The sequence below is a fragment of the Leucoraja erinacea genome, chromosome 2, assembly GCF_028641065.1.
Source record: "Leucoraja erinacea ecotype New England chromosome 2, Leri_hhj_1, whole genome shotgun sequence".
In the NCBI taxonomy this organism is placed as follows: domain Eukaryota; kingdom Metazoa; phylum Chordata; class Chondrichthyes; order Rajiformes; family Rajidae; genus Leucoraja; species Leucoraja erinaceus.
Genome location: NC_073378.1, coordinates 96,813,102 through 96,825,295, shown reverse-complemented (window position 1 = coordinate 96,825,295; position 12,194 = coordinate 96,813,102). Strand labels below are relative to the sequence as shown.

The 12,194-nt window shown below is 39.9% G+C and overlaps 1 protein-coding gene across 1 annotated transcript in view; it reads left to right on the top strand.

Moving 5' to 3' along the window:
* The window catches only part of LOC129712915 (aryl hydrocarbon receptor-like), a 174,236-nt gene that overhangs the window by 16,485 nt on the left and 145,557 nt on the right, over positions 1–12,194 (top strand). Inside the window, exon 2 of the mRNA XM_055661675.1 lies at positions 2,069–2,256. Within this exon, the coding sequence (XP_055517650.1) occupies positions 2,069–2,256 (188 nt within the window). The remainder of the gene's footprint in view (positions 1–2,068; positions 2,257–12,194) is intronic.

The following is a 12,194-nucleotide window of genomic DNA, read 5'->3' as shown; positions in this document are numbered from 1 at the left end:
CCACCCCTTATTCTTAAACTGTGGCCCCTGGTTCTGGACCCCCCCAACATTGGGACCATTTTTTGTGCATCTAGAGTGTCCAATCCCTTAATTTTATATGTTTCTATAAGATATCCTCTCATCCTTCTAATTTCCCGACAATACAAGCCCAGTCACTCCATTCTTTCATCATATGACAGTCCCACCATCAGAGAAGTGTGTATATATCAGAATTGTTCACTGGCAGCCAATGTGCTTGGCACCGTGCAGCTGGTATAAGCAGCTGGAGGATAAAGCAATGTGTATTGGTTTCTGTAGGGGCTGGGGAGTTAGCTAATTTAGTTTATATTCTGATTGTGTATCCAAATTGGCAGTGGAGGTGAGAGAAATGCCAATTTGCTGAACATTATTTGGCAGTTTTCTTTTGGCAACTGTAATTAATTATTTTGAATCCATCTATTCAATTTGGAGCACGAGAACAAGAAATAGAATCATGAGTTGGCTATTTCACTCCTTCTGCCATTCATTGAGATCAAGGCTGTCGTTTACATCTGCACCATTTCCCTGCAGAAAATCCATGTCCCTTTATTCTCGTAATGTCCAAAAATCTGTTGATCATTGGCTTCAGTATACTGGGCGACTGAGTCTCTTGTGCACAGATTTGTGAAAATTTCCCACTATCAATGTGAAGAAATTATTTTTTGTCTCAGTTCAGAATGGCCATATTATTATTTTAAATCCACTCCTAGTTTTGGATACAGCCACATGAGCATCATCTCTGCATCTAACTAGTTAAGCTGACCATTTGTTGCTATCTCTCTATATTGCCTCTTAAACATGGAGACCAGCTCTTTACCCCATATTCAGAGTATAGCTTGACAAAGCCCCTTATAATTACAGTTGATGCCTTCACTCTCATTCTTAAGTTCTTCTCCAATAAATAAACTAAAGTACCACTTGCCTTCCTCACCCGAACATGAATATTTAGTTTATTTTAAAGATGACAGTGCGGAAACACGGACGTAACGCGCTAAAACCTCACCTATCCATGTTCTCCAGAGGTTGTGCCTGACCCACTGAGTTACTCCAACACTCTGTGTCCTGTTATATATTAAACAGCAACTGCAGTTATTTGTTTCTACTACTTGTACAATGATAATACCTTGCTCAGTTATAGTAGACAATTGTCAATAACGGACCCATTCCCCCCCCCCCCCCCCCGGTCCGTTATAACGAGATTTACTGTAGATTGCGAACGCGTTTGTAGATATGTTTCTCATTTATCCTGCCTCATCTGTTCCTTTGTTGTGATCCTTTGTTGCTGAATTTTGAAACTTTCCCAATTTAAAAAATGATTTTTTTGGACAATTTTTTTGAGAATTTTTCTAAATCTCTTCCTTAGATCTTCTATAACCTTTAAGTTGTTAGCCATCTGGGATACCCTTTTTGGATTTTTATGCCTTTAAAAGGATATATACTGTATACTACTAAGTTGCAATTCTGTAAATGACATTATTTATTTATTGTCATACCTTTTAATTTAATTTTCCAATCTTCCATACCTAACACGTACCTCATACTTTCATATTTTACTTTATTTACAAATGAGATCTTGTTTTGGTTTGAATGAAATCACTTTTGTTTCTTAAAATAACATTTTCTACTTTCAATAGGGCGTGAGAAAAAAGTCAAACTTAAACAACGACAATGACATTTTTAAGAAAAAAACCACCCATATCCCTCCTCTTCAAATTTCATTATCAGCATTCTTAACTAACTGCAGTGTTTGTAACAATTGTTGAAGGAATAAGAATTGGGTTTCTAAATTAATGACATTTATGACACTTGACAAGCTTGTAAAATGTCACTTCTCATTTGCAGCTGAAATGCGAAGAAATGAGGAGTGTGCATGATTATATTTAAGAATGCTCATGAGTAAATTGTCATTGAGTTTTGTTTATTTTGCCTGTGATGATACTTCGTATGCTATTAAATTTCAAAATTGGCACTGCCGGAAAATGCTCTAAAATTTATCACTGGAGAATAAAAATTCATATTAATGCAATGGTATTTTTGTTTTATTTTTAAGTGCAAAATCCCTGGCATCTGAAGGAGCAAAGTCGAATCCATCCAAAAGACATCGGGACCGATTGAATGCAGAGTTAGAACGTCTAGCCAACCTCCTGCCTTTCCCACAGGATATTGTATCCAGATTGGACAAACTATCAGTTCTCCGTCTCAGTGTCAGTTACCTCAGAGCTAAAAGTTTCTTTAATGGTAAGACCACCTGATGACATACTTTTCATGTTCTTGCTGTTAACAAAAAGGAAAATACTCTTGTGAATAACAGGATACAAAAAAGGGGTGTGTAATTCCTGCGGAAAACAAAATTTAAATGTTATCACATGATCTTTAACTCTGGTGGACTGAAAGGGAAGCTTTCTTTTGCTGTGAAAACAGATTTCCTTAAATCCAACAATACTGCCGATAAAAGTAGAAAGGTTTTAAACAGTGTTTTACAATATGAACAGAATACGAATGTAATTGCTCTTTGTCAGCTAATTTTACCCTTGTTAAACAAAAGATCAGATTGAAAACTCGAAACATATCCAGATTGTTTTGGTTTTGTGCAACAGATGCTTTTCAGGTTGAATTCATCCAATAGAAGTACAATATTATTGCACTTTATGGAGCTAATTTATAGCAGAGGGGATAATTTCAATTGGCTAAGTACAAAGCAGCTAAATTACAACATCACTAATGAATTTCAAATATGCTTTATTATAAGATTGCAGTGTGGAACTTTCGTGATATGTAAGAATATGAAGTTAAGAAGTACATGGCAGGAAGCAGCTTCCTGAGTCAGGAAGTCATGTTACGATGTTATAAGATTGGTAGATTTGGTAGACATGCCTTTGGAGTACTGTGTGTAGTTGTTGTTGCCGCATTGTGGAAAAGATGTGGCAGGGATGGAGAGGTTTACCAGGCTGCTGCCTGGATTTGAGGACATTAGCTATAAGGAGACGTTGGCCAAACTTTGCTTTCTCTGGAACACCCAACGGAAGTTAATAAAATTATGAGAAGCATAGGTCTTTTTTCCCCAGGGTGGAAATGTCACATAGCTTCAAGTTCAGAGCGTGAAGGTTTAAAGTAGACGAGGGAAGCAATTTATTTTTGCATGGTGAATGATCGGTGTCTGGAACATGCTGCTCGGAATGATGATGAAAGCAAATAACACTTAAGAGGCATTTAGATAGGCACATGAATATGCAAGGAATGGAGGGATATGGATCGGGTGCAGGCCAATGGCGTTAGCTTAATTTGGCAGTATGTTCGGTGTAGACAATGTAGGCCAAACGGACGATTCCTGTGCCATACTATGTTCTATTGTAAATTATAACTTTCCACAAAGTGGGGCATCATATGATTTCACTGCATGCACTGAAGTTAGATTTGGCACCTTCAAATTATAGAGAATGATTTATTACTGTACTACAAATATGCATTTATTCTGGCGTTAATATTTCTTGCAATTTTTCTCAGCAATGTTATAAGGCTCTATTATGCAGGGATCGTGGTTGCTTTCTGAATTGCTACTGATGTGCAGAGTAACACTTGAATTACTTGCAAGGCTTGTTTGTCTTCATGAAGGTCATTAGGTTGGCATGAAGAGATCTCGCCCGACTGCGATGAGTAATCAGCCAATCTAGCTAGCTGGTTAAAAAGGTTTTTTCAGAAAAAACAAATGATGTGTTCTCTTGTGGAAAAGTTGATGTTGTCTCTTGTTGCATGTATATACTGGAGCTTGATGAGGTGGGTTGGGATAATGTGTTTCCGTAGCCAAGATTATTCAAATATTTGTGTGTGCAGTGGATTATTCAGTAACTGATGCAAATCTTATGAATTGTAAATGCTTTCTGATGCCCTGTTGCAACAATAATAATTTATTTCAAATAACCCCTTTAATATAGCAACATCCAAAGGGAATACAGCAATGTATCCATAGACCTTTCATTGGAGCAATATTCAACAAATATGACAACAAGCTACTATTGGACCTTGAGGTTAATGACCCATTAGGAGGTAGTGACCATAACATAGTCAGGTTTAATCTACAATTGGAGAGGGAGAAGGGTAGATTGGAGGTGTCAGTGTTGCAGTTGAATAAAGAGGACTATGGGGCCATGAGGGAGGAGCTGGCCAAAATTGACTGGAAAGATACCCTAGCAGGGATGACAGTGGAACAAAAATGGCAGGTATTTCCATGAATAATACAGAATGTGCAGGATCAGTTCATTCCTAGGAGGAAGAAAGATTCCAAGGCGAGAAAGGGACGACCATGGCTGACAAGGGACGTCAGGGACAGTATAAAAATTAAAGCTAAGAAGTACAACGTAGCAAAGATGAGCGGGAAGCAAGAGGATTGGGTAATGTTTAAAGAACAACAGAAGATAACCAAAAAGACAATACGGGGAGTAAAGATGAGGTACGAAGGTAAGCTAGCCAAGAATATAAAGTAGGATAGTAAAAGCTTCTTTAGGTTAACTTTGATGAGATGCGAAATGATTTAAAAGGAGTGAACTGGGACATTTTGTTTTATGGGAAGGATGAAGAAGAGAAATGGAGGACATTTAAAGGGGAAATTTTAAGAGTACAGAATCTTTATATTCCTGTTCGGTTGAAAAGAACCAGTAAAAATTGGAAAGAGCCATGGTTTTCAAGGGAAATTGGACATCTTGTTCGGAAAAAGAGGGAGATCTACAATAATTATAGGCAGCATGAAGTAAATGAGGTGCTTGAGGAGTATAAGGAATGTAAAAAGAATCTTAAGAAAGAAATTAGAAAAGCTAAAAGAAGATATGAGGTTGAAAAGGTGAAAGTAAATCCAAAGGGTTTCTACAGTTATATTGATAGCAAAAGGATAACGAGGGATAAAATTGGTCCATTGGAGAGAGAGTGGACAGCTATCTGCAGAGCCAAAAGAGATGGGGGAGATATTGAACAATTTATTTTCATCGGTATTCACCAAGGAGAAGGATATTGAATTATGTGAGGTAAGGGAAACTAGTAGAGTAGCTATGGATACTATGAGTTTCAAAGTAAAAGAAGTACTGACACTTTTGAAAAATATAAAAGTGGATAAGTCTCCAGGTCCTGACATGATATTCCCTAGGACATTGAGGGAAGTTAGTGTAGAAATAGCCGGGGCTATGACAGAAATATTTCAAATGTCATTAGAAATGGGAATAGTCCCCGAGCATTGGCGTACTGCGCATGTTGTTCCATTGTTTAAAAAGGGTTCTAAGAGTAAACCTAGCAATTATAGACCTGTTAGTTTGACTTCAGTGGTGGGCAAATTAAAGGAAAATATACTTAGAGATAATATATATAAGCATCTGGATAAACAGGGTCTGATTAGGAACAGTCAACATGGATTTGTGCCTGGAAGGTCATGTTTGACTAATCTTCTTGAATTTTTTGAAGAGGTTACTAGGGAAATTGACAAGAGTAAAGCAGTGGATGTTGTCTATATGGACTTTAGTAAGGCCTTTAACAAGGTTCCTCATGGAAGGTTGGTTAAGAAGGTTCATCTGTTGGGTATAAATGCAGGAGTAACAAGATGGATTCAACTGTGGCTGAATGGGAGACGCCAGTGGGTAATGGTGGATGGCTGTTTGTCGGATTGGAGGCAGGTGACTAGTGGGGTGCCTCAGGGACCTGTGTTGGGTCCTTCGTTGTTTGTCATGTACATCAATGATCTGGATGAAGGTGTGGTAAATTGGATTAGTAAGTATGCAGATGATACCAAGATAGGGGGTGTTGTGGATAATGAAGAGGATTTCCAAAGTCTACAGAGTGATTTAGGCCATTTGGAAGAATGAGCTGAAAGATGGCAGATGGAGTTTAATGCTGATAAATGTGAGGTGCTACACCTTGGCAGGACAAATCAAAATAGGACGTACATGGTAAATGGTAGGGAATTGAAGAATGCAGTTGAACAGAGGGATCTGGCAATACCGTGCATAGTTCCTTGAAGGTGAAATCTCATATAGATAGGGTGGTAAAGAAAGCTTTTGGTATGCTAGCCTTTATAAATCAGAGCATTGAGTATAGAAACTGGGATGTAATGTTAAAATTGTACAAGGCATTGGTGAGACCAAATCTGGAGTATGGTGTACAATTTTGGTCGCCCAATTATAGGAAGGATGTCAACAAAATAGAGAGAGTACAGAGGAGATTTACTAGAATGTTGCCTGGGTTTCAACAACTAAGTTACAGAGAAAGGTGGAATAAGTTAAGAGAAAGCTTTATTCTCTGGAGCGCAGAAGGTTAAGGGGGGACTTGATAGAGGTCTTTAAAATGATGAGAGGGATAGACAGAGTTGATGTGGCCAAGCTTTTCCCTTTGAGAATAGGGAAGATTCAAACAAGAGGACATGACTTCAGAATTAAGGGACAGAAGTTTAGGGGTAACATGAGGCGGAACCTCTTTACTCAGAGAGTGGTAGCGGTGTGGAATGAGCTTCCAGTGGAAGTGGTGGAGGCAGGTTCGTTGGTATCATTTAAAAATAAATTGAATAGGCATATGGATGAGAAGGGAATGGAGGGTTATGGTATGAGTGCAGCAGGTGGGACTAAGGGAAAATAATTGTTCGGCACGGGCTTGTAGGGCCGAGATGGCCTGTTTCCGTGCTGTAATTGTTATATGGTTATGTGAAGAGGAAAACATTTGTTAAGACCAAAGTTGGACCCTTGAAGACCGAAAAAGGTGAATTTATTATGGGGAACAAGGAAATGGCAGATGAGTTGAACAGGTACTTTGGATCTGTCTTCACTAAGGAGGACACTAACAATCTCCCAGATATAGTAGTGGCCAGAGGATCTGGGGTGAGAGAGGAACTGAAGGAAATCTACATTAGGCAGGAAATGGTGTTGGATAGAATGGTGGGACTGAAGGATGATAAATCCTCAGGGCCTGAAGGTCTGCATCCCAGGGTACTTAAGGAAGTGCCTCTAGAAATCGTGGATGCATTGGTGATAATTTTCCAATGTTCTATAGACTTGGGATCAGTTCCTGTGGATTGGAGGGTAGCTAATGTTATCCCACTTTTTAAGAAAGGCGGGAGAGAGAAAACGGGGAATTATAAACCAGTTAGCCTGACATCGGTGGTGGGGAAGATGCTGGAGTCAATTATAAAAGATGAGATAGCCGCACATTTGGATAGCAGTAACAGGATCGGTCCGAGTCAGCATGGATTTACGAAGGGGAAATCATGCTTGTGTAGTGGCCTGGTCAAGGTCAGGAAAAGACCGCCACACTCGACTAATCTTCTGGAATTGTTTTGAAGAAGTAACTAGGAAAATGGACAAGGAAGAGCCTGTGGATGTAGTGTACCTGGACTTTCAGAAAGCATTTGATAAGGTCTCACATAGGAGATTAGTGGGCAATATTAGGGCACATGGTATTGGGGGTATTAGCAAATTTGCAGATGACACAAAGCTGGGTGGCAGTGTGAACTGTGAGGAGGATTGTATGAGAATGCAGGGTGACTTGGACAGGTTGGGGGAGTGGGCTGATGCATGGCAGATGAAGTTTAATGCGGATAAATGTGAGGTTATCCACTTTGGTAGCAAAAACAGGAAGACAGATTACTATCTAAATGGCGTCAAGTTGGGAAAAGGGGTAGTACAACGGGATCTGGGGGGTCCTTGTACATCAGTCTATGAAAGTAAGCATGCAGGTACAGCAGGCAGTGAAGAAAGCGAATGGCTTGTTGGCCTTTATAACAGGAGGAATCAAATATAGGAGCAAAGAGGTCCTTCTGCAATTGTACAAAGCCCTAGTGAGACCACACCTGGAGTATTGTGTGCAGTTTTGGTCCCCTAATTTGAGGAAGGACATTCTTGCTATTGAGGAAGTGCAGCGTAGGTTTACAAGGTTAATTCCCGGGATGGCGGGACTGATATGCTGAGAGAATGGAGCAGCTGGGCTTGTACACTCTGGAGTTAAGAAGGATGAGAGGGAATCTCATTGAAACATATAAGATTGTTAAGGGCTTGGACACACTAGAGGCAGGACACATATTCCCGATGTTGGGAGAGTCCAGAACCAGGGGTCACAGTTTAAGAATAAGGAGTAAGCCATTTAGAACGGAGACGAGGAAACGCTTTTTCTCACAGAGAGTGGTGAGTCTGTGGAATTCTCTGCCCCTGACTCCGCTATCTTTAAGAGCCCTATCCAGCTCTCTCTTGAAAGCATCCAGAGAACCTGCCTCCACCGCCCTCTGAGGCAGAGAATTCCACAGACTCACCACTCTCTGTGAGAAAAAGTGTTTCCTCGTCTCCGTTCTAAATGGTTTACCCCTTATTCTTAAACTGTGGCCCCTGGTTCTGGAAATGAAATGAAAGCAAGACTGTGGAAGTATTTGAAAACAGTTGTGAAGAAAAGTAACGTTGAAATGTTACTAAGACCCATTGTAGGTCAACCAATGAATAAGCAGGACTTGGTGAGGGGTGGCAAACAGTAAACACATAATCCTCTGAAATTTCCACAACCTCCAACGGGATCCTACCACTAGCCACATTTTCCCATCTCCAGCCCTTTCCGCATTCCACAGAGATCGTTCCCTCTGCAACTCCTTGGTTCTCATCCCTTCCCACCCAAACCACCGTCTTCGCGGGTATCTTTCCCTGCAACCGTAGAAGATGTAACACCTGTCCCTATATAGCCTCCCTCAACTCAGTCCAGGGACCCCGACATTCCTTTCAGGTTAGGCAGAGGTTCACTTGCACCTCCTCCAGTCTTGCATAGTCAACAGGATTGCTATATCTGGAACCAGCATTTAGCCAATAGGTAGAATGGCCTTGTTAGATATCGTAATATGTACATGAATGATCAGTAATGATAAAGCCGCTGACAAAATTGTAATGAATTTGTTCAGATTTTGCCATTGTTCAGGTAACAATTGTAAACAGGATTTCCTACATTGTTGTTCCTTGGGAGATGCAAAGAATAAGCTTCCCTACAAACTACCAGTATTGTGGTTCTGCAGAGTTGTTTTCATGAAAAATGCAATGGAGTTTGAATTACGTATTCTCATTGATACATTTGGCAGATTCATTCACTCTTCTACTAGTATAGATTTCTGATATTTTCTTCTTGGGATTAACTAGAGAGGGTGATTCCAAAAAAATGCAACTCAGCAAATTATAAGTTGTTCAGTTTTGGTCTGAGATGAGCAGTGCTTGGGGGTGCTGCAATGACCTGTAAAGAGGAAGTTGCAGTCAAAGTATTTTGCTCCTTGTGATCATGAGAAATGTGCAGGTGCTGTTGGGGCTAGGTTGGTCTTGTGTTGTTCAACATGGGGACAGCTCCCTTTGGTGCAAATCATGCATGCTGACCAAGATGCCCCATCAAACCTAGTCCCTTGTGTGCATTTAGCCCACATCCCTTTAAACCTTCTCATTTAACAGAATTGTTGTTATTTCTTATCTGCGCTTAAGCAAGTTATATGTAAAAGCCATTACGTGAAATAATAAATAATTTGGCTGTTTTTAGAGAGAATCGAAGGAAGTTTCGGCTTGTGGATGTTATGGAGGGACAACTGGAGGGAGAGGTTTTGGAGTTAAGATACTACAACTGATTAAGTCCATATAACCATATAACAATTACAGCACGGAAACAGGCCATCTCGGCCCTTCTAGTCCGTGCCGAACACGTATTCTCCCCTAGTCCCATCGACCTGCACTCAGACCATAACCCTCCATTCCTTTCCTGTCCATATAACTATCCAATTTATTTTTAAATGATAAAATCGAACCTGCCTCCACCACCTTCACTGAAAGCTCATTCCACACAGCTACCACTCTCTGAGTAAAGAAGTTCCCCCTCATGTTACCCCTAAACATCTAAAAAATTGAATGATTAAGAAATTCCCTTTTTTAAAAAAAAAAGGGAAACAATTTAAGTGTACATTTTATGACCCTTTCAAAACATATGGAATAAAATAACTCTCCTAAGGGCAGTAGTCCCAAACATATGGAATAAAATAACTCTCCTAAGGGCAATTGACCCAAATTTACTTTATCTTAAAACATGTGGTAGTTTAATTTAAAGACAAAACATGCTCAGTCTGAAGAAGGGTCTAGACCTGAGACATCACCCATTCCTTCTTTCCAGAGATGCTGCTTGTCCTGCTGTTACCCCAACATTTTATATCTATCTTTGATGTAATCCAGCATCTGCAGTTCCTTCCAACACATTTGTGCTCAAAAACATATTCTGAAATTAATTATTGAAGCACCCATCATGAAAGCAGCAATCAGTTCTTTGATCAATGTTTCTCAAAGCCTCGAGTGTGGACATGGTAGGATCACAATTGGTATGTTCAAGATGGCATTGCTAGACATTGCATTCTACTCCCTCAATACCGTGCAGCAATCCACATCTCCCTCGCCTCCTTAAATCTGCAGCATTTTAGGCCTTTGCAGCTGCACTATCTTGACCTTTTGCAACGTAGAATGTTTTTATTCCACTTTGCTGCAGTTCTCTTTAAAAACATGCTGTTTGGCTGCCCCTCACCCTGCAACTTGAGCTGGCATTGTTTTCCACTTTGCCCACAAAAAAAATTAGATCCAGTGCTTAGGTGATTCAGGTCTCTCACTTCCCGAAGACCTGACAGGCATAATTTAGGGCCAGAGATTTGTTTTTTAAGTACATTTTTAAGTAAGGAGTATCTTTACTTAGGAGTATTTGTGTAAAGTGGGAAAAAAAGATATTACGGCTGTTTATTTGAATGATTGCTGTCACTCTCGTCTTTTTTTCTGGCTTAATGTTGCCTTTTTCCCCATCTTGATGTAGCTGAGGAGTAGACAGTATTTTGCACTTACAGTGCCATCCACAATGTTTGGGACAAAGACCCATCATTAATTTATTTGCCTCTGCTCCACAATTTGAGATTTTTAATAGAAAAAAAAATCAATGTGCACATTGACAGATTTTTATTAAAAGTCATTTTTATATATTTTTGGTTTAACCATGTACAAATTACAGCTGTGTTTATACACAGTTCCCCCCATTTCAGGGCACCATAATGTTTGGAAACTTTTATTGCAGTTGATGAGGACCATGGTTGTGCCAATGAATGTCAAAGAAGCCATAATGAGATTGAGAAACAAGAATAAAACTGTGAGAGACATCAATCAAATCTTAGGCTTAACAAAATCAATTGTTTGGAACACCATTAAGAAGAAAGGGAGCACTGGTGAGCTAATCACAAAGGGACTGGCAGGCCAAGGAAGACCTCCGCAACTAATGACCGAAGAATTCTCTCTATAATAAAGAAAAATCCCCAAACACCCATCCAACAGATCAGAAACACTCTTCAGGAGTCAGGAGTGGATTTGTCAATGACCACTGTCCGCAGAAGACTTCATGAGCAGAAATACAGAGACTACACTGCAAGATGCAAACCACTGGTTTACCGCAAAAATAGGATGGCCAGGTTGCAGTTTGCCAATACGTACTTAAAAGAGCAACCACAGTTCTGGAAAAAGGTCTTGTGGACAGATGAGATGAAGATTAATTTATATCAGAGTGGTGAAGAGCAAAATACGGAGGAGAGAAGGAACTGCCCAAGATCCAAAGCATACCACCTCAACTGTGAAATACAGTGGTAGGGGTGATATGGCCTGGGCATGTATGGCTGCTGAAGGTACTGGCTCACTTATCTTCATTGATGATATAACTGTTGATGGTAGCAGCATAATACATTCTGAAGTATATAGACACATCCTATCTGCTCAAGTTCAAACAAATGCCTCAAAATACATTGGCCGCCGGTTCATTCTACAGCAAGACAATGATCTCATACTGCTAAAGCAATAAAGGAGTTTTTTAAAGCTAAAAAATTGTAAATTCTTGAATGGCCAAGTCAATCACCCGATCTGAACTCAATTGAGCATGTCTTTTGTATGCTGAAGAGGAAACTGAAGGGGACTAGCCCTCAAAACAAGCATAAGCTAAACATGGCTGCAATTCAGGCCTAGAAGAGTATCTCCAGAGAAGACCCCCAGCAACTGGTGATGTCCATGAATTGCAGATTTTAAGCAGTCATTGCATGCAAAGGATATGCAACAAAATGCTAAACGTGATTACTTTAATTTACATGACATTGCTGTGTCCCAAACATTATGGTGCCCTGAAAGGGCAGACTA